We start from the raw sequence: 20866 nt of genomic DNA, 5'->3' as shown, positions 1-20866 counted from the left end.
GTGCCAGGGGAAATCAGGACAGGTCTGTGCTGCCCAGCATTCGTGGACCCTCACTCCTGCCCTTTATTATTCTTCCATTTATCAAGACAAGTCCTCTCACCTTCCCATAAGGCAGCTCTAAGCCTGTTCCACCGTTTAAAGCCTGAAGCAAGCTCTAGAACTCTCGGTCAGGAAATAGTTTCCTTACAGTTCCTCCTCACAGTCTCAAATTTGCATTGTATCTTCCTTCCTCTCCTTTCTCTGAATTCCAAGAATGACAGAGAAGAAACTCCACGACTTCCCAAAGTTTGCTTTTCCACATGGATTTTGATGCCATTTTCTCCCATCTCCTCCGGGCCTTTGTTTCATAATTCATTAATCTCCTGTCTTTCCTCTGCTCGAATTCTTTCTCACTGCCGGCCCCTGCCCTCAGTCAGATAAACATACTTAACCATTTTGGGGAGATTAATTGTGCAGTGGTGGTTTTAAGATGGTTTGGAGAGAGGTAAAAACCAAGCCAGAGAACTCAATCAGAAGGCTTTTTCCAGATTCCAGGCAAAAAACAAAGGGAACCTGTGAGGATTTGTGGTGAATGGAAGCATAGAGAACGTGTGAATCAGAGAGGATTTCGTTGTCAGAATGACTCTTGTCTGGTTGTTATTTATGACTTTGCCTTATTTTCCCACTGTTTTGTCAGTTCCTGGGGGCAAAGATTGTGTCAGATTCATGTCACTTTACTTCACAAAATCTGGCTTGAACGAATAGTTAGAATTCCCTCAAAATATGTGTGTGTGGTGGGAAATGCTACCCTTTGGAAGGTGTATTTTTTTAGAAACATTTTATTTATTTATTTGGGGGGGAGGGGCAGAGGGAGAAGAAGTAGCAGGCTCCCCGCTGAGAAGGGAACCCAATGGGGGTGCTGGAGCTCTATCCCAGGCCCCCGAGATCATGACTGAGCAGACGCTGAATGGACTGAGCCACGCAGATGCCCCTGGAAGGTGTATTTTTCCTTTAAGGGGTTAGTTGGCAAGCAAGGGAAAGACATCCCCCTACCAGGAGGAAGAAAGGGGTAGACCTTTGCTCCTCAAGTTGTGCACCACTGTATTAGTTTCTCTTTGCTGTAGCGTATCACCACAAATTTAGTAGCTTTAAATAGCATGAATGGATTATCTTACATTTCTGGAAATCAGAAGTCCAAGCAGTTATCACTGGGCTGAAATTAAGATGTCCGCAGGGGCTGTGTTCCTCTCTGGAGGCTCTAGGTGCAGAATTTGTTTTCTTGCCTTTTCCAGCTTCTAGAAGCTGCCTGGAGTCCTTGGTCATGGCCCCTTTCATCTTCAGACTTAGCAACGACCAGTCAGGTCCGTTTCACATTGCATCACTCCACTTACAAGGATCCTGTGATTATATTGGGACCACTGAGATAATCCAGGATAGTCTCCCCATTTCAATGTGATCCGACTAACAACCTTAATTCTGTGCAACCTTAATTTGTCATATAACCTAACATATTCACAGGTTCCGGGGGACTGGGACACATATGTCTTGGGGGGCCATTATTATGCCTACCACATCCTTGGACAAGCAGCATCTGCATCACCCGGGAGCTTATTAGAAATGCAGAATTTGGGGCTCTGCCCCAAGCGTCTGAATCAGATTCTGCATTCTGATCAGATTCCTAGGTGATCTCAATGTACTTTAAAGTTTGAGAAGCCACAACTAGCCCATCTCTAACATCTTCTCTACTTTAAAGTTCCCATGATCCTATGAAAATGGCATTTTTCTCTACTTTCAAATCTTCATTATTCCTTCTAATCCTGGTTTCCTGCCAAAAAAAAAAAGTTAATTTTGATTTGTACCCCTGGTGTTAATTCCCAAAAAGTCAGCCAAGTAGAACATGACAACACCTCATGCATATTTTTTTGCTGGCAGAAAGTAGATGTTAGAAAAGGCAATTAAATTATAGAATTACCCAGGATGCAGAGGTGCTGGTCTACAAAGAGTATTTTCTTCCTCAAGAAGATTCATAAGAGAAGCGCCTTCATTAGTTTGTAGATGATAGTAGTGGTCCAGCAAGTGAAGCAGAACGTACACAGATGAGCTGTTTTTAAGGCATCTCCGAACGGCTCAGCATTTGAGAAATGTGACCAAAGCTGATTATAAAATTCCTTTCAAAGTTGCAGGAATGGCAAACCCATAAATAACTCTGGTTCTTGCTGATGTGAAAAGGAGGTTGCTGGCTGTTTGATTGCTGTCCTTATTGTAGGGGAGGAGATTAAGCTACAAGACTGCAAGCTCTTCAAGGCTAAGACGAGCCACATACAGTGCCTGGGACCTAGGAGGTACTCCACCCATTTGGGGCTCGAATCCTTTTTAATACTGTCATACCTGGGCATCTGGGCGGCTCAGTCATTAAACGTCTGCCTTCGGCTCAGGTCATGATCCTGGGGTCCTGGGATTGAGCCCCGCATCAGGCTCCCTGCTCTGCAGGAGGCCTCCTTCTCCCTCTCCCACTCCCCCTGCTTGTGTTCCCTCTCTCGCTGTGTCTCTCTCTGTCCAATAAATAAATAAAATCTTTTAAAATAAATAAATAAAATACTGTCATACTTGATGCTGAATTTCAGAAATGCACTGGAAAAAAACCAGAAAAATGAAACTGGGCTATTTCCGTAGCCATCTTACTAGACTCCCTACTTCCTTCAGTTCATACCGGTGGTCATTCATCTATTCAACGGACATTTATCAATCATCTACTGAATGCCACCCATTGTTCTAGGCCCCCATAAACATAAAACTATGGTCTCTCTCACTCATGAGCTCATATCCCAATGGGACACATAGTCACATGAGTAATGATGCTAACACGAGTGCAGGAAGAGGTACGTGAACAAGGCTCATGGGCCTTCTCCGTTCTCTCCTCCACATCCTAACTGAATTTATCTGCAAAATCGTCCATTTCTCCCCTTTGCCAACTGAATCAATTATTTGGCTTTGTTATTTTTATTTTCAGCCCTAGCTGCTAGTGTTGCGTCTAGGCACTTGCTGCTACTATGGAAAGTGAAACCCTCTCGAACTTAGGCAAATACAAGAGAGGTTATTAGAAAGGTCTGGTAGAGTCTCGTGGGACTTTAAGAAAAGCTGAAGAAGCAGGGAAGGCAGGAAGTCAGGCAGCTCCAGATTAGCCCTCTTCACCTCCACTCTGTTCTCTCCCATTGTCGAAGAGTCCAGACTCCCCAGGCTGACAGTCTGATTAGCTCACTTGTCTTTTCTGCCAGGCCACTTCCTGACCCCTGTGATCATTGTCACTACATCCTGATTGCTTCCTTCATATCACTCACTTAGCACGAATTGCAATTATATACATTTTGAGTGTACACATTTCCATGTCTTTTCCTCTATAGCTTTGTTGTGACCTTAACTATTTTGTTGCTGCTGTTTCCAGCCACTAGTACAGTGCCTGATCATAGAAGGCATTTAGTGAATAAATAACGGAAGAAGGAGCAGGGGGTGGGGTGGAGAAAGCACATGTTGTTAGTTACCCTAGAGATGGGCTTCCTTATGGTACATCAGCTTGCAGGAGAGGGAGGAACCAGGGAGAGCCTTGGGTCCACTCACTGTTCAGTGAGGCTGTGCGGGAAGTTTCTTGAGAAGAGAGGAAACCAAGTAAGTTTTGGCGATCACCCTAGCCACATGTTCTTTCCATTTCAAAGACATGCCAAAGGGACCCTTCTTCCTCGTGGCCCAATGTAAATGTGCCAACACTTCTTAAAATTTATTGAGCAGGTAATATGTGCCAAATTCTATATCAAACACTTGACATGCATCATCTCTTTTCATTTTTACTGAGACCCTAGCAGGTAATACCCTCACTTTACAGCTACAAAACCAAATTTTAACAATTTAAGCAGTTCATCCAAGGTCCTAGAGCTAGCATGTAGCCGGGCCAAGATTAGACCATAGGTCTGTTTTATTCCAAAGCTCCCTCTGACATTTGGCTGTCTCCTCTGTAAAGTATTGCCCCCCCCCCAACTCGGGCAAAAGTTACTGCTTCTTTCTCTGGAGTACCCCAGCGCCGTGTTCATAAAGACAGCACGGGCTTGCTGTACACTTCCAGGGTACACACGGTTCTGCTCCGCAGTCCCTCTTAGGGCAGGAACTGTCTCGGGTTCCCCTGGGCGTCCTCAGGGCCCGTGATGTAGGGAGAGCTCAACCACTCTCTGTCCGCCGGGCTGGCCTTTGGAATGATAGCCAGTTACTGTGCTATTTCATATTTTGAAAATTTCACAAAATCCTCTGAGCACCTAAAAGGAAATAAAATGATCGAGTCTCCTAAATATCCTTCCCATCTCTGTTACTGAAATTTAGAGGAGAGGCACATATTCTCCTTACCCATATAACGTTGAGCTCACACCACAGTGGGCTGACTCCCCTCTGCCCGCCCTGTTATTATGGATGGTAAATGCAGAGTGGTGGGCAGGCCCAAACCTGCGCAGGATCTTCCTTTGACCCAAAACAGCAGCCGGATATTAGCTACAGGCTGACATCCTCCCACTCAACAAGCGTTGCTAAGTACCTACTACGTGTCTTTCAGTCGGCCGGGGTGGGCGGCTGATTATGCAGAAAGGTCTTAGAGGAGAACTCTTGCCCTCGTGTTGCTCCCCATCTAGTAACCACAGCACCGACGCTCTTAGGGCAGAGAGCAGAAGGTGCCGGGTGTAAAGAGACACTACTGATACGGGCTGTGGGACGTGAAAGGAGGTGGGGTGACTTGGGGCAGGGCTAGGAAAGGAGGACACATGGCATTTCAGCTGGACTCTACGATTTGGACAAGCAGAGGCCTCTCGTGTCAAGGGCAAAGCCGACATTGGTGGGGGTGGGAGCTGATACTGGGCAGAGCCCCACCCAGCTTGGAAGCGCAGGTTGGATGCTAGGTCGTAGAGCCAACGCTTTCCTCTTAACAGAGGGAGTGGAACGGCGGTGATCGTAGTTGAGGAAGTGCAGTCTGATGGTGGCGAATTTGCGGGGGGGGCAGTGGAAGCAGAGAGAGCGATTATGTTATGTTTATTGGAGAATACTGGGTCTTCACCGATCACACAGCTGTGTAGTGCATTGAAAACCCTGGTCTTGGGGCGCCTGGGTGGCTCAGTGGGTTAAAGCCTCTGCTTTCAGCTCAGGTCATGGTCCCAGGGTCCTGGGATGGAGCCCCACAACGGGCTCTCTGCTCAGCAGGGAGCCTGCTTCCCTCTCTCTCTGCCTGCCTCTCTGCCTACTTGTGATCTCTGTCTGTCAAATAAATAAATAAAATCTTAAAAAAAAAAAAAGAAAGAAAGAAAGAAAGAAAACCCTGGTCTGAGAACCATTTTTGAAACTCAGACATAGTCTAAGTGACTCATCAATAAGCCAAGAATTTCGAAGCAGTCATCCCAGACAGGCTCACCAAATGCACACCCGGAGCGAGGCCATCCGACGGCTCTTAGCCCAGACCACTCCAGTCCAGGGGAGGTGGGCTCCGTGGGAAGCTGAAACCAAGCAGCGTCTGTGCAAGCCCCTGGGCCTGGCCTCCTGGAGCAGGCGGACGCAGGCGGGGCGCCCCGAGGCAGCCCGGGCCGAGCGTGCCCAGCCAGACAGAAAGTCCCCGGGGAGAGCCAGGCAGGAGAGCCGACAACGCGGAAGGTAAAAGCCGAACAACGTCGGAGGCGCAAAAGGCACGTTTCTCAATGGCAAACTGAATTTGCCAAAGCAGACTTAAATTAGGAGAAGCCCAGCAAGGGAGCAGGGATTCGAGAGAGCGCAAGCAGTTGCTGAATGGGCCACTGCCGCCCTCGCGGTCCCGACGGTCGCCCCCGCAGCCCGCGCCGCCTGCCCCGCCCCTCCGGGACAGCGGTGTCGCGGGCGGGACAGCCCCGCAGGGACGCGGCGGGCGCGGCTCCAGCAGGGCCTTGGGTGCGGCTGCGGCGGCAGCCGCACCGGCTTGGGCTGTGGCAGCGACGTAGAGGCCGCGTGTGTGCAGCCGCGCCAGGAACGGGCTCTGCCAAACAGGCAGTGCGGCGCGAGTTGTATGAGCTCCCCGGATGCGCACCACCGTGAGTCACGCATTCACCGATCCGCTCCTCCGGGGGCTTCCTTTCCGAACGCAGAGGCAGCCTCTCGTGCAGCCTCGCCGTGCAGCCTCGCCGTGACCCTGCCCGTGTCATCCACGCCTCCTCCTGGAGCTACTTCACGATGAGGTCTTGTTTAGACGGAAATGCTCAGACCCCTTCTAACGCCTCCTGCGTCATGGGGAGTGACAGCCCGAGGTTCTTGTATTTTTATGGGCACACAGGAGCACACAGGATTTCTCCATTTTTCCCCAAAACGTCTTCATTGAAAAATAGAGGTCGTGAGTTTATAAATAGGAAGGTGGAAAGACAATACTACTGTCTTCCCATTACCCAAGCCCTGTGATGAAAGCAAACACAGAGCTTGGCGCAGAAATTCACTAGAATTCAGCATCGCTGTGGAATATCTAAGGATAGGCAGAAATCCTTTTTTCTTTTCTTTTTTCTCATTTCTTTAAAATGGGACATTCCTGTCTTAGGGATCTTCCTCTGAGGACTGTAGGCAATATTCATAGTTAGATCTGATATCAGAACTCAGTTACTGGCAATTTTCTTAGGATATGTTTAGAGCTGGAATATATAAAATGACAAGGATAGATGTTTTCTATATCTGACTATGATTGTTGGTTTTTTCCCTTTTAAAGAGGAATAGGCAAGACTTGTATAAATGCCTAAAAAGGAAGTGTCTCCATAAGCTGTGGTTTGTGTATTGTGTTTTACCTTAACATAATAAAATATGCTTTGCAGAGAGACTGGAGGCAAGGATAAGTCACTTTATTCCATAATTCTGGGTCTTTACTGATCACACAATTGTGCAGGTAGATTGAAAACTTTGATCTAGGGGCGCCTGGGTGGCTCAGTTGGTTAAAGCCTCTGCCTTCGGCTCAGGTCATGATCCCAGGGTCCTGGGATCGAGCCCAGCATCGGGCTCTCCGCTCAGCGGGGAGCCTGTTTCCTCCTCTCTCTCTCGGCCTGTCTCTCTGCCTACTTGTGATCTCTGTCTGTCCAATAAATAAATAAAATCTTTAAAAAAAAAACTTTGATCTAATGTAATTATAATGCAATTAATGGAATTAATAACTGATCATTGCATTATATAGAAGGGTATGGGTGATATAGTAATGATAATGATAATTATTAAGAAATTTTAGATAATGCTAACCATCCTTGAAACGCTTGAAATGCTAGAATTTTATTTAAAAGAACTCCGGGGGCTCCTGGGTGGCTCAGTCGGTTAAGCGTCAGACTCTTGGTTTCAGCTCAGGTGATGATCTCAGGGTCCTGAGATCCAGCCCCACCCATGTCAGGCCCCGCACTCTGCACAGCGTCTGCTTAAGACTCTCCATCCCTCTGCCAAATAAATACATCTTTTTAAAAATTAAACTATAAATAAAGAACTACATTAGAAGAGTAAATGTAATGTTCACACATAACTCCAGTGGACTAGGAACTACTAGGTTAATTGTATCTGTTGTTGGACACACACTGTTAGTGACTTTCGTTGGCTGGATGAAGGTGTTTTTGTTCTTGTTTTTCTCTCAGGTTCTCATTAAAAAGAGACAGAGAAATGGGGAGATTCAGGTCAAAGAGCACAAACTTCCAGTTATAAGAATACCAAGTTGTGGGGACCTAAAGTACAATGTGGTGATTATAGCTAATAATGTTCTATGATATACTTGAAAGTTGTGGAGAGTAGATCTTAAATGTCCTCACTACAAAAAAGAAATGGCGATTTTGTGACGGAATAGAGGTTTTAGCTTATGCTGTGTTGCTAATCATCTCTCCGGATATAAATTAGCAAATCAATGCACTGAATACCTTAACTTAGACAATTAGAGAGCGAGAAATAGAGTGAGAAAGCTATTTTTCTAACCCAATGAATGAGTAAGAAAGGAATGGTTGGGTGCCTGGGTGGCTCAGTTGGTTAAGCAACTGCATTGGGCTCAGGTCATGATCCCAGGGTCCTGTGATCGAGTCTCTCATCGGGCTCCTGGCTCAGCAGGGAGCCTGCTTCTCCCCCTGACCCTCTCCTCTCTCGTGTTCTCGCTCACTCTCTCTCTCTCAAATAAATAAATAAAATTTAAAAAAAAAAAAAAAAACAAGAAAGAAAGAAAGAAAGGATGGTTGAGGGATGCCCATAAGACCTAAATCCTTTGCATGGCCTTGTCGGCCCTGCATGATTTAGTCCCTGCCCACAACTGGCCGCATCCTCTGTTATGAAAGCCTCAACCACAGCCTCCCACCTCCCTCCCCTCCAGCTACTCCTTCCTCATCTGGGCCTCTGTCCTCAGTCATGCTGTTCCCTCTACCTAAAATGCTTTCCCCCTTACCTCCTACCCGTCTTTTCTCACTTGTCTTTCAGATGTTAGCATGCGTGTGTAATGTCACGTCGCCCCATTATATGACCGTATGGCATTAATCACAATGTAGAAGTATGTATTTATTTGTGTGAACATTTGATCAATGTGTACATCCCTCTTTAGTCTCTAAGTTCCAGGAAGCTTGGTGCCTTGTCATACAATAGGCATTCAAAAAAATATTCACTGAATATATCTTTAAAGAGGGAAAGGAGAAAAAGCGAGAAAGAACTTATATCTGAAGAAGTTAACTTTTTTAATGTGTAAGCTAAAAAGCTAAGAACCATAAAAGGTGAGAACAGGAAAAAAAAATTAAAGGAAACTTGAGTCACATACATACAAATACAGTGTATTAGAGTCCTCTGTAAAACCCACATGTTCAGCATTTATGAATGTCAAATTTCAAAACCAACTTTCTGATCAGTAGTGTCAGACCTCTCTAAGTTAGATACTCATAGCTTGTGCTGTTTGCTCGTAATAATCTAAATACTCCTGTGTACAGATCTATGTGAAATAGGCTGCCTGTTTTCTGACATAATTAGAAAACAGGCTATGCTGCTTAACTAAATGTTTTGGTCACTAGAGTCACACCGCACATATCATACCCATATAATCCATCGCTCATAGATTTGATTACAGTAAACTGTATGTAACTCCAAAGCTCCACTAGCCACACTTGAACCATTGATGAAAACATGTCAGGATCCTGCAGCCCTTTTGTGATCATTGTTATGGATACCATGTGACCTTTGTACCACGCAGACTCTAGAATCTACAGTAGCAGCTAAGGGAATCCCCACGATAGAAAGCTGGGTGAGGGGGTGCCGGGGTGGCCTGTCGTTAAGCGTCTGCCTTTGGCTCAGGTCATGATCCTGGGGTCCTGGGCTCGAGCCCCACGTTGGGCTCCCTGCTCAGCGGGAAGCCTGCTTCTCCCTCTCCCACTCCCCCTGCTTGTGTTCCCTCTCTGGCTGTCTCTCCTTCTGTGTCAAATAAATAAATAAAATCTTTAAAAAAAAAAAAAAAGGAAAGAAAGCTGGGTGAGCTAAGTTTTGCTCAAGTAAGTAGAGCATCCTGTAGTAATTCCAAGTTCTGTGGGATAGAAGTCAACTAATTCTGTTAGTAAAGAACATGTGCTAAATTTGATTAAGAAATACATATGGTCATTAAAATTTTATTATCAAATTAACCTGTGGAAATCCTTAGTCCTCATATAGGTATTTACCTTTACAATGTTTTAAATGTTTGATTTTCAGAAATGTGCTAAGCTTGCCATTTCAAAAGTAACGATGCCCCACGTTTTTATATCTCTGTAAACATTAATGGAGTTTTACAACACACTTGTGTGAGCCTTGAGATGAGTGCTTCCACTGTGCAGATGAGAGAAGCTGAGGCATGAGGCTGCTTCTGTCAGTTTTCCAAAGATAGCCTCCGAGCCAGTGGAGAGGAGGGCCGGAGACAGAAAACAATCTGTGTCTTCACTGAACACACATCTTGTACGCATCTGTCATCTTGGGGGTGGGCTGGGGTGGGGGCTGGGGGCGGGGCGGATCGCAAGACCAGAGCTGGCTTTTCACACTCACGGCTCTGGTCCCCGCAAGGAGCTCTTTGTCAAAATGTGTACATAAATAAAAATGGTATCGAGGTGATTACTAGGATGAATCTCCACTGGTCTGAAATGCCTGAGTCCGCCTAATGGCACGAAGAGAGACCAGTTGGCTATTCAAGGCCTTTCTAACAGTTACAGTTCTATCCCAATGAGAGATTCATGGGTAAACAATATTTAAAGTATTTACCTTTGTTTTTCTTTATAGATCTATGCAGTTCGATCAGTTGTTCCCAACAAAAGCAATAATGAAATCGTCCTGGTGCTACAACAGTTTGACTTTAACGTAGATAAAGCAGTACAAGCCTTCGTGGATGGTAAGTCTGTGTGACCCCTAACTCTTCTGTGTCTTCTCAATGCATTCAATTTTTTTCCCCCAAATGCATTGAATATCAATTAGTTCCTAATATTTTAATTCTCATAAAAATATGCTAAGCTTTTTTTTTTTTAAGATTTTATTTATTTGACAGACAGAGATCACAAGGCAGAGAGGCAGGCAGAGAGAGAGGGGGAAGCAGGCTCCCCGATGAACAGAGAGCCTGATGTAGGGCTCGATCCCAGGACCCTGAGATCATGACCTGAGCCGAAGGCAGAGGCTTAACCCACTGAGCCGGAGCCACCCAGGCACCCCCAAAATATGCAAAGGTTTAAAAACACATCTACATACTCAGTGAGAGCAGGATTTGGGATTTCTTTTTCCCTCATTAAAAAAAAAAAAGGAAGAAGATTGTAGCTAGTTTCCAAAAGCTACCTATTATAATGATACTAATTCCATCGTCCACCAGTCTTTCCAGTTTGTTATAAACATGTCCTTTACTTGATGGTGTCCTTGTTCGTGGAGGGTAATGCAGTTCCTGATCCAGAAGGCCTCCTCAACTCTTCAGCCAGCACAGTTCTACAGTCTAAATGACTGCCGTCCTTGCACTTGATGCTTACACAGTCTGAGAGGACTGGTTTATTCTGTAATATCCTTCGTTTTTTATTTTGAGATTGCCTAATTAATTGGAATATCTATTCATCTTATCTACCTATAGAACCTTTGTGCTGTCTAAAAGTGACGTTATTGAATCTAAAGTCTCAGGAATATGTTTATCTTATAAACTTGTAACCGCCTCCCTTATATTTTCTGCAAATTACGGAGAAATTTTCCTCTCCTCTTTGAGCACGTTCCATTTGTGAACGAAGATCTCCTACTTGTCCTTAGTTACCATATGTCTTCCGTTCTGGTGTTAATTTCTCTGTCATAAATATGGGCCAGCTAAACATATCTGATAAATATGGTCAGGGAAGACCTGTCAGCCCATTTCTCAGGTATATCCTGCTTATACTTTATTTGTTAAGGATGGCTTGATTTACTTATTTTCCTAGGAATAGAATAATTTTCCCAAGGTTCTACAAGTCGTTTCAGGCAAGATCCTGATACACTCTTACATTCTGATATCCACAATCAAGGTTTAGGGTCCCAGTTGAATTCAAAAATGATTGTCATTCAAAGTTGACCTGCAGGCAGACCCATAGTGAGTAAATTTTCTGGGTTTTTTTCTGCCTCATGACCAAGCAGATACAGAATTTTGAGTCGTAAGGAACAAATAGTAGAAAATCTGATATTCACTTAATTTGTAGCATTTGGCGCAGTTCGTCTCAAGAAAAAAATTTTTGGAAATCTGCACATCCTGGCTCAAATAAACTCTCAAGATTCACTTGCCAACATCACTTGCATGGAAAAAAGCTTTAGGAAAGGAAAAAGGTTATTATCCCCATTCCTCACCCTCACTTGGATTGAAGCCCCTACATTCCCCATCATGAAAGTTTTTATTACAAAGTGGCCCCGATGAAACGCACAGATGCCCAGGAACTGAAAGAATGTCACCAGATCCATTTGTATCTAAGTAACACACCTTGCTTGTCCTTGAAATTGTCACCTCGACAGTGTTGAGATCTTGTTAGGGTAACTCATTGATTGCTGAGAAACCTCGTATCACTTTGGTTGGGGACCAGTTGGAAAACTTGTTTAAAAACCAGTGAGATTCAAAAATATTTGTTAGGAATCACTAATGAGGCATATTAAAAGCACAATTTCCAAATGGCTTCAAAAGCTATGAGCAGTTTCAGTATAATTAAAATTTAGTAATAACGGTTTCAAAATTTGCTGTGAACATGAGTATTTCTCCTTCAGAATTACTGTCTAAAAGCTCATTGTCCAAATTGCAAATAGAATTTATGTCAAAATAGGAAAATTAGGGGAATAATTGAATATTGCACTTAAAGCAGTAAACAACTCACCTCCTTTCTCTGATTAAAAAGAACAGTACTTGACACTTTCTTAAAATTTAATTTTATTTGGGAAACTGAAGCGTAGCTGTAAGAAAGAACTACCCTAATGATTATTAGCCTGGATTGACTAACCAAGAAACCTAATGAAAGTGACTTTCCTTTTCCAAAAGGAAAATATGGTGAAACATTAATTCTCTGGGCAAATGAGAGAGAGACCAGCTCAGTTAATAAAAAGTCTGAATTATAGCTTACTTTTAAGTGCCGTGGTATTATTTCAAGTACATGTAACTCAGAAAGCCTAAGAGGGGCATTGAATTGGAAACTTTGAATAGATAGGAATAATTAGCCTGTTTAAACATTAGTCAAAGCAATATGGCCTTCTGCTTATCTAACGGTGACAGTGGACTCAATAATTGGGACCCTACTAATTTGAAATTTGTTATAAAAACCAGCCTGAAGTTCATCTTTGTTTAGCCAACACACTCATCGTAGAGAACTATTAGTATAATGAGATTGTACGAGAAGGCTTAAAACTGTTAAAAGAATACATTTAAGAGCTACTCTTTTAGAAGCACCTATTTAGGGGCGCCTGGGTGGCTCAGTGGGTTAAGCCTCTGCCTTTGGCTCAGGTCATGATCTCTGGGTCCTGGGATCGAGCCCCGCATCGGGCTCTCTGCTCAGCAGGGAGCCTGCTTCCCCCCACCGCCACGCCTGCCTCTCTGCCTCCTTGGGATCTCTGTCTGTCAAATAAATAAATAAGATCTTTAAAAAAAAAAAAAAAGAAGTACCTATTTATATGAAAACAACCCATGTACTCATTACCAATAACTTACTGTTGAAATGACGCCCCGCCCAGTTGGAATGAGCGGAGAATTCGTTAGGCCGTGTGGAGACAGTGACCGTAGGTGATCAGTCTTTTAAAATATTTTATGACTTAATCAGGTTAGGCTTTTCCTCTCTGAGCCTGTGCATGGCCACATACGTATGTGAACGTAAGTTTCGCATATGAAAGTGAAAACCTGGGATCAGCTTGTCATTCGATGGACTACTTTTTTGTTTCCAAGTGGAAGCCTTCCTTCTGAAGAGCCCATCCCATCCCTTTGCGAGGTGACAAGAGTGAAACCAACATCAGATAATCTGTCCTCCTTACGGAGCTACAAGCTGGGACTGTAGTGGGTGAAAGGCAGGGAAAGGGCACGAGTGGCCACACAAAAAGCTTCCATTCACTTGGTTAATAATATTCAAAATCCCATGTTTGGTTTGGAAGATTACAGGTATTTGGATTCATATATCAAACAGAACAATTTTAATTCCACCTATGGCAACACAGCTGACAGAACATTCTCGATATATATTTCATTTTCTGTAAGACAACGTAATGATAAAAAGGTAAGCTTCATTGAGTGGGGCTTTAATACTTTGATAAAACCAAGATCATGCAGTGAATTAAATGAAAATCTGGAAATAAAAAATGAAACTGGCATTTTTATTAAGGTAGGATGTATCAAAACAAATTGAAAAGCCAAAAAAAAAAAAATCGCTGCCAGGATGGAAAGACAGGAGGTGAATTTTGTGCGGTGTTTTATTATGTGAATCCATGTTGAAGATTCTTTGTCTTTGTCTAGGCAGTGCAGTCCAAGTTCTAAAAGAATGGAATATGACGGGGAAAAAGAAGGTAAGATGAATATCGATCGTAAATTAGTAACATCTCTAGTCACAACCTTCATGGTTGTTACCATTTAAACAAGGTTACCAATTTTATGCCTCTTCCAAATAGGTTGATAATGTATATGCAGAAGGTTTGCAATTTCAAGGCTCTCTTCAATTACCAGCCAGCCTCATTACTAATGCCCTCGTTTTCTGTTCGAGTGTTTTACACCACCAGGTGTGCCGTAGAGGTCCCCGACTTCTTCTTTTTTCAAGTATTAAGGGGAGCCCAGCCGGGGAATTCAAAGGATTCAAGACGTTAACTTGCCTGAACATATTCCATAGCACAAAGGAAAAATTAGGGAGTGTTTTAAAGATACTTGAAAAGCTCTAAATATATTTTCTCATGTTCTTCCAACTGTAAGAATCTGTCTAAGGCTGCCCTGAGATACATTTTTTTTTCTTTTTTGCCAAGTTCTAAATTTGATCTTTAACAAAAGAAGAAGAAAGAAAATACCTTGAAGTCATAGTAAGTTAGGGACCTGTTTTCCTTTCTTGAAAATCCTCTCATCGAGAGCCCAGATAAGGAGGTTTTACTCTGCCCAATTCGGGTCGTTTTGCTCCCTTGGCTAGTCACAAGGAACGGGGCTTCTGGGCACACGTGAGGTGTGCCCGGGAACCCCGTGGCCCTTGGGGTCCAGCACGGGCCTGCCTGATCTGTGAGCATCTGTAGAAGCACACCAGCTCCCATAAGGTGTGCCGTCCTTGTCTGGGGCCTGCGACCTGCTGGATGCCTTTCACAAAAAGTCCGATTCTCCTTCCAAAGTAACTGCTCCCCCCATGCCCATTATTTCGCAGTCGGGCCTTGAGTTTTGGGTATCCCGCCATATAACAGGCCAGCCCACGCTTCCCCACCGAGGGAAGATCGCAGGCCTGCAAAACAGGTTGTAAGCAAACAGAAAGCAGCATTACTTTCCCAAAATCTTGAGATGGCTGAAATTACCCTTGCTCTTTCTTTCACCCCCTAGATTCATGGAAATAGGAAGAATCACCAGATTTTTTTTCTTTCCTTTTTTTTTTTTTTTTTTTTTAAACCTTTGCGAGTCAGCCCCTCTGACAATCTCTGCTTAGCTCGATTCATGGCTTCCCTGAAGTCTGTGCCAGGTGACGGTTTGCAAGTGATAGAAAGGCAATATTTACACGTTGGTGGAAACATGTCGGATGTGTGGTTGAGGTAGCAAGTTTCTGTGACGTGAATCAGGGAGCAGACAGCGGCCGCACACCCCGCTCACTACTGAGTCCGCATCTTAGAGGTTCATTGAGAAAATGGTCTCCCCGGCCCAGCAGACACGGAGCCTGGGTGGGAATTTGGGCGGCCAGCCCTCCCCTTCATCCTGGGAATGGCTTCTCTGGGCTGGAGGAGCCCTCCCTCGGGGCTGTGATTGTGGTTTCAAAGGGAAAGAAGAGGAGTGGGGAGGAGAGTTAAGAGAAAACAGTTCCCTTTCATTTTCTCCCTTTTCAAATGTGCTGGAGAACAAAGCCAGGCTGGTGTCCAGCGGGGAGCTCCCTGCTGCAGCGGGGCGGGGGCAGGGTCTGGGCTGAGGGGTCAGGCCGGAATGTTAACTACACGGAGCCCCCTGTGGGTACAGAACTGAAGTCAAGGAAAGCGTTCCACAGAATTGGGAACATCTTCCTAATTTCCTATCTGTTATTACGTATTGAGCATTAGGGCATTTTAGGAGAGGTGCAGTACAACCCGCCATATCATGATCGTCAGGGTCCAAAACGATTTTGATGGGCAAAAATCCAGGATTGGGTGTAAAGTGAAGCCTGGTCATGCTGTTTGACTAGCCCTGAGAGGTCCAGGATTCCAGCTGCACAGTCCAAACCCAGGGTGGACGCAGAGCCGTTTGGCCTGACTTTATCGCAGTTGTGTGCCGCCGTTGAAATGCTCCCGGGGATGACCAGGGGACCCGTGGCCACCTTGCGCTCCCTGCCCAGGGGCAGCACTTCCAGGAATCCCCTGGCTGATCCGGGCTTAGCTCAGAGATCCGACTTGGACTTTGGGACGTGCCTTCCACTTCCTCATTTTGCAAGGCCTTGTGGCCTTTTACGTACTGATTGTCCCCCTCAAGCTCCTGTCCTCCCTCAGACGACCAGCACCCTAGAGTCCTCCTTGCCCCCCACCCGCCACCATCATCTCTGTAAGAAACGCGAGCGCTTCTCCAAGGGCGCGCTGTCTGAATTCAGGCCATTTCAAAGCAGTTCTCACAAGGTTTTACTATACTCCCCTTCCCATACATCAGGCTTCGGTTTGCTCAAGTAATGGTTCAGCTTTTAAGCCATTCCCTGCTGTTTTTCCCTTCTAAGGGAACTTCTTTTGTTTACTGGGTCCATGAGTTACAAGTTTACACAACTTACTGTGAGAAAAAAAGAGACTTATATCCACGTGGGTGGTCAGTAAAGACGTAGGTGTTTTCCCGCATCGCTTAGACGGGCCAGAGAACAAATAAGTTAACCCATTTTATTTTGATCTCTCAGGTTCACCTTCTTCTAACTCAAGGGCCTGAGCGGAATAATATTAACTTCTCATTCGTTTCTCATTCTAGAACAACAAAAGAAAAAGAAGCAAGTCCAAGCAGCATCAAGGCAATAAAGATGCTACTAAGGACAAGGCAGAGAGGCCCGAGGCCGGGCCCCCGCAGCCGCTGCCGCCCCAGATACAAAACGGCCACGTGAATGGCTGTGAGAAAGACAACTCGTCCACAGATTCCGCCAGCGAAAAGCCGGTCCTTGTCCCTCGTGAGAAAAAGATCTCGATACTCGAGGAACCTTCAAAGGCGCTCCGCGGGGTCACAGGTCAGTAATTCTTATATAAAGTTGCTTAGGAAGACACAGAAGAGAAGGAGGCAGAGGGAACCCACAGAGGCAGTGGTGGCCGCTATGATGCTGTTGGAAGAGAAGGGGCTTCATTCCAGCAAGGACTCAAAAACATCTTCCTGCGGGAACAGGGTGGGGGGATGTTACGGGGACGAAGGAGAAAGCTCAGCGTAGCCCTGCACTAAATCGAAGGATAATTCTGGCCAAAGAACATAGTTCTAGTCTGTATTAGGATCATCAGGAAAACAGAAATCTCAGTTAAAAGAAATTTTTCTTTCAAGACACCTTTGCTGGGATAAGGGAGGAATAATTGATGATAACAGCAAATGTTATTAAAGGTTAGATCAAATTATTTTAACTGCTGGTATTTCGTATTACGCGACAGAACGTACTCTTCCAGGGTGTTAGAATCTGGAATGTTAATTATTTGTGCTAGAGCTGTATCTCAATTAATCTATAAAAGGCTACTTTTTAATCAAATGTATGACCTCGGGTGCATCATTTCATCTCTAGTGTCCCATTTCCTTTCTGTAAAATAAGGACACCGTACCAGAATGTACTAGATCAGTGGTCTCAGCATTATCTAATAGAATGCTCCACTTTTATAACAAATCCTAAAATAAAAATCAGAGATAATGTTGTCTATCTAGAAATGGAATTTCAGTAAAGCAAAAAATGTAAGAAATCGGGAACAGCTAAACTAGAAGACTTTTTTTTTATATGGTCAGATATTCACACCCACTTAAAATGAATCACTTGGCACTTAAAAGAAAACAATGGTCAACGGGACATTGTGGACACTGTTTTTTTGATATTTGACACGTGAAGCAAGAGCAAAATAAACATGTTTGTATACAGACCTAGACTCACTCTGAAAGCAGCTACTACAAAGGCAGGCTGACACGGGGACACTGGTTGTCAAGTCAGATTCCATTACCACGCGTGTCATTGGCTGTGCGACTTTCCAAATGGTGCAAAGCTTTTGGTCAGTTCCGCACACCATAAAGTACAGTTTTTTCTTAATTTACCCTGTATTAAATCCTGGAAATCCGTTGGAGGATTGTACAAAAACTACTTTGTGTGTATATATAAAGCATCCAAGAGGACCTGAGAAACACATTGGGACACAAGGCGATGCTTTGTTGTGCAGGATTCCCGTGACAGTAAGTCACCGAACTATAGGTGTAGGCCCCTTCCCCCCCGCCCCGACACATTTTTTTTAAACGCCTCCTAATTCCAAACACCTGGCAGATGCCCTAGCGAGGACCCCACCACGGGGTAATTCCTGCAGCCCTTCTTCTAGTTACAGAATCTTGCGCTGATTGACTCAGCGACTCTCTAAACTCCTCTTACAGGCTAAGCACTATGCTGTGCTACCCTGGAAACTCCCAGAAGGATATGGTACACTTGAGGCCGTGAGGGAGTCGCTTTCTGTTATTCCCGAAGAGAGGGCCAAGTTTACAGTTTGGGGAAGAGAGGGGCTAGCTGCATCCGTGAGTGATCCGGAGAAGCTTTGGGGGAGTCACGGTTATTGAAGGACCCATAGCCTTGAGGTGGTAGAGGGCTTTGGAGGGTTAAAACGAAGTAGAAAGGACAGGACTCCACTCCCTCTGCGGTCTGGGGGGCAGTGTTATCCTCTCTGATAGGCCAAAAGTGATCAAGAGGGGCCCTGCCAGGAAGAACTGAGTCCTGCAAAAGAGACAAAGGCAAACAGAATATCTCACGCTGACGTGTACCAAACCAGGGCTCCGGTGGGGAAGCATTAAATAACTCACAGGCCGTGAAACATGCTAGGACGTTTGTAGCTTGCTCACAAGCACTGATTTTCTTCCACAAACACATTACCTACCAACTCCATTGACAGCGAGCAGTAAATCAGGAGAGCCTCCCTGAACAGCACTTCCTTAAAACCAAACAAACAACAGCTCATTTCCATTTGGAATCTAAATTTTCCAGGAATTCTTAAATTCCGTTTTTACCATGCCTACGATTTTGAGAATGTTTTGATTTATAGTAAGGGCAGGAGAAAGAAATGAAATAATTGGGTGGCAGATTCCCAAGCTGGCTTGTTACTGCTTTCCCATGAATTAGTTTCAACATCTAATTACTCAAGTTGCCGTTTTGATATCAATCATAGACTAAAAGCCTAGCACGTATATTCGTTCATTTACTTATAATTTATACCTTCTTTCCTAAAACAATTTCGGTGGCTCTGTCAAGTATATGACGTTAGGACAAATTCAATATTGAAGCGCTTCATGTCACAGTGGCTAGCTGCCTTGAAAGTTAAGTACGCGCTAGAGGAGTTCTCTGTATGAGGCGGCTTTTGTCGACTCTGACATGAAACTTTCTGTGAAGCCTCCTTTATTGCACAAAAAGCCATCCTAGGATCCTTTTGGTTTTGTTACGTTCGGCACTAAGGCATCGAAGTACGTCAGTGTTGCCTGTTAATGTTGCTGGTTCAGTACAAATCCATGCCTCACGTCAATTTTCCTGTTAAAGAATAAATGATGATCTTGGGAGGTCATTAGATATTTTCGCAAAAGGAAAGGAGTCCTCCTGGTTGACCATTAACTCATCAATGGCTCACGTGCTATGATCATACATTTAAAAATGAGTTTGTAACTGGTTAGGTTTTCCTTCCCAAAGACAGTGAAAGTTCACCAGGAGGGTGGTGCCGAGACTGGGAAACAGCTTTGAAATGCCCATCCGATCCGTCGGCAACCCTAAGGCCTCGAACCAGGTATTTCACAGACGAGTGTTAGGTCTTGGACGTTCTGCAGCCCATTATGAGCAGAGCCTTGGAACTGGAAAGGTGGGCAGTAGTGACCCTTTAACACCATCCCCTCACTGAACTGGAGGAAGCCGAAGCCCCCTATCCACGCCCCCGCCCTGGGTTGAGAAGACAAGAAGAGAACCCACACCCCCTGGGGTAACTCCTACTGCTTTGCAAAAGCCTGACTTGGGTCTGTGCGATTTAATGCATGCATTGGAGAGCTGCCGCTGAAACCACAGGCTCCCCGACTCCGAAAAGATGTATAATTGAAAAATTAGGAAAAAGGGATCATAACAAAGCCATATAATGATATTCTGTACTTGAGTGGGTTCGAAGTATGAGCGGAAAAGAAATCTCCAGGCTGCTTGGCAGCAGAGCGTTTATCAATCTCTCCAATAATGAAACTGGCTCAGGGAAGCTTGCCCCGACTGCCCAGCTGAGCGGCAGGCTGTGAACACGTGCAACGCATGTTTTATCTTTTTATAACACCTTGACACTCAAGATCTCTCTCTCTTAAAAAATTTTTAAACAGAATCATTTTCTGGGAGGGGAGAAGTGAGCTCGAAGATGTATCCAGGTGGTCCAGGGGTGTTGGTGTGACTTCCTACATGAAAACCCGCCACCAAAAGCATCATCGTTTCAGGCTGTAAATATAGCACCGTCGTGTGGGACAACGCGGCCTGTCAGCCTGTGGCTTAGAAGTTTGGGAGCTTGATTTAAACTTAGTACAAAATTACTTCTTTAAGCTGTGGAGTAGTTTTTTTTCTGTATTTCAGAATTTTTAATAACAGCTCAAATTAGATCTTTTACATAATCCAATCAAGACCATTCTGCGTCCAAGTACAAAGTCAGACAAGGAGTAGATTGAGATTTATTTTTACCAAAAGTAATGCCAAGGATCATTTTTAATCCTGAGGCCCATCTAAATGTCTAAAGCACATTATGACTTTAGGGGCTTGAATTTCCTAAGTATTCTTCCTGCTTTACTTTCCCCAAGGCTCCCAGTTGCTGAAATATTTAGATGCTTATCACCGTGTAGGCCTGAACAGGACTTGGGATTTCTCTGTCATCTTCCTCCCACTGGACACAATTCCCACTGAATAGGAAAAGAGCAAGATTATGGGCCACCGACTGGCTCCAGTGACAAAAACTTTGGGGCGGGGCTTTCCTTGGCTCCAGCCTGTCTCGCTGGCTGGCCGGCTTCCTTTATGTCCCTTCATCTTGCTAAGTGTCCCGGGGACCCAGCTCCCCT

At 44.7% G+C, this 20866-nt stretch overlaps 1 protein-coding gene across 7 annotated transcripts in view; it reads left to right on the top strand.

The window, feature by feature from the left end:
- The window catches only part of SPATS2L (spermatogenesis associated serine rich 2 like), a 164994-nt gene that overhangs the window by 94733 nt on the left and 49395 nt on the right, over positions 1 to 20866 (top strand). For all 7 annotated transcript variants that reach the window (XM_080798279.1, XM_080798274.1, XM_080798277.1 and 4 more), the window contains 3 exons: positions 10246 to 10354; positions 13937 to 13986; positions 16568 to 16817. In XM_080798279.1, the coding sequence (XP_080654405.1) occupies positions 10246 to 10354; positions 13937 to 13986; positions 16568 to 16817 (409 nt within the window). The remainder of the gene's footprint in view (positions 1 to 10245; positions 10355 to 13936; positions 13987 to 16567; positions 16818 to 20866) is intronic.

The sequence above is a fragment of the Martes martes genome (assembly GCF_963455335.1).
Source record: "Martes martes genome assembly, chromosome: 3".
NCBI lineage: Eukaryota > Metazoa > Chordata > Mammalia > Carnivora > Mustelidae > Martes > Martes martes.
The sequence above is the reverse complement of the archived record's forward strand: the minus strand, read 5'-3'. Positions and strand labels throughout refer to the sequence as shown.